This window comes from Etheostoma spectabile, chromosome 12, assembly GCF_008692095.1.
Source record: "Etheostoma spectabile isolate EspeVRDwgs_2016 chromosome 12, UIUC_Espe_1.0, whole genome shotgun sequence".
NCBI lineage: Eukaryota > Metazoa > Chordata > Actinopteri > Perciformes > Percidae > Etheostoma > Etheostoma spectabile.
Window position 1 is genome coordinate 26,459,747 of NC_045744.1, and position 1,454 is coordinate 26,461,200.

Here is a 1,454-nt window from a genome sequence, read left to right on the forward strand (position 1 = left end):
AAAAGATAAATTTCTCTGTTTATATCACTTCAGTTTTATTGTTGCAAAATGGGATTGTCAAGCGGACAAACTGACCAACAATAAAATATCTCGATACTATGCTGTATTGAATTCTCTTTTATTTATTTATTTTTTCTTCCCACCCCTAAAACCAAACCCAAATTTCTGATATATAGATCCTTTTAGATAATGGGTCAAATTTGACCCGAGGACAACAGTAGGATTACAGAACACAGTTCTGTGCAGAAATTTACTTTTGTAGACAGGGTTCAAAATTAGCATCATCCACCAGCCAAATGATGGTAAAATATGTAAGTGGCTGGCTGGTACATACAGTATGCTACACTCAACAGGCAACAAAACCTCAATGCTAGCCTAATCTTTTGAGTGGCATTCACTAGCCATTTGGCTGATGGACGAAAAAGTCAATTTTTGACCCTGTTTGCTGAATTTGATCCTGTCTTTTTGGGCACACTTGTTGTTCTGTTTTGAAGAGGGCTTTGTAGTTTTTGTCGTGATAAATGATCAGCATTTGGATGAAACAACGTGGCCGCTGTGCTCTTGATTGTTTTCATAGAGTTAAGAGGGATGTGTTGATATTTTTCTCTCTAAAACCTATGTGGGTTATTGTTTGTTCGTTAACCCTCTTCCTAATTAAAAGTTACTTCTGTAAAAAGATTCAAATGATTACTCTGAAAAGGGATGTAGAACAGAAATGTGCAGCAGTTGCTAAAATCTTAATCGAGAACAAACACGGCTTTAAGCACGTAAGTCACAGTCGCTCACTGTGGCTCATCATTTTACTGAAAGAGTGAGAATCTCTTACATTGTTCTGTAAATCTGTAACAAGACAGCCTTGTGTAAGATTGTTACTCTACTAAATGAAGGGCACTGCTGTAATGGTAGACATTAGAGTATCCGCATTCAACCGGTGTGATCTTTTGTTTCTTTCTGTCTCTGTCTGCCTTTTGTGTGCATCTGTTATTGTGCGTAGCCACTAGCCGCTGTCGGTGTTTTGCTGAAGCTGATGTTGAAAACTTACATATTTTTCCAAAGATTCTGAGTAGTTTGGACTTGGTTTATAGTTGCTTCCACAGCTCTACAGTGATCTTTTTTCAGTGTCTTAACCCCCTTTTGTTTTCAGAGAGTGTGGCAGAAGCGACAGCTGTAGTCCTGACTAAAGGGGCTGAAGTGAGAAAAATTCCAGGTAGAGGCACTCTGCCTATTTATCCTCCGTGTCAACTATTGTCAAGCGGGTGCTTTTTACACTGGGCTTTTGAGGTTTTTCCTCCTGGAATATAAATCTCTGCTAACCACAATAAAAGCTTTCAATTTTTACCGCTTACATCTATCTAACACCATTGTTTTACCACCAAAAATGATTGTGCTTATTTCCCCGATCCAGTTCTTATATGCAACTTTCAATATACCACTGCCATGACAACCTCACAAAC

At 38.4% G+C, this 1,454-nt stretch overlaps 1 protein-coding gene and 1 long non-coding RNA gene across 16 annotated transcripts in view; one reads left to right on the forward strand and one right to left on the reverse strand.

Annotated features, from left to right (window-relative positions):
- st3gal3b (ST3 beta-galactoside alpha-2,3-sialyltransferase 3b) overlaps positions 1–1,454 on the forward strand; it is a 62,813-nt gene that overhangs the window by 17,413 nt on the left and 43,946 nt on the right. For 6 of the 15 annotated variants that reach the window (XM_032531292.1, XM_032531291.1, XM_032531296.1 and 3 more), the window contains exon 3: positions 1,145–1,207. The exons of the other annotated variants lie outside the window; for them this stretch is intronic. In XM_032531292.1, the coding sequence (XP_032387183.1) occupies positions 1,145–1,207 (63 nt within the window). The remainder of the gene's footprint in view (positions 1–1,144; positions 1,208–1,454) is intronic. 15 annotated transcript variants of the gene reach the window in all.
- LOC116698974 (uncharacterized) overlaps positions 1–1,454 on the reverse strand; it is an 18,415-nt gene that overhangs the window by 11,661 nt on the left and 5,300 nt on the right. The gene's annotated exons all lie outside the window — the stretch shown is intronic.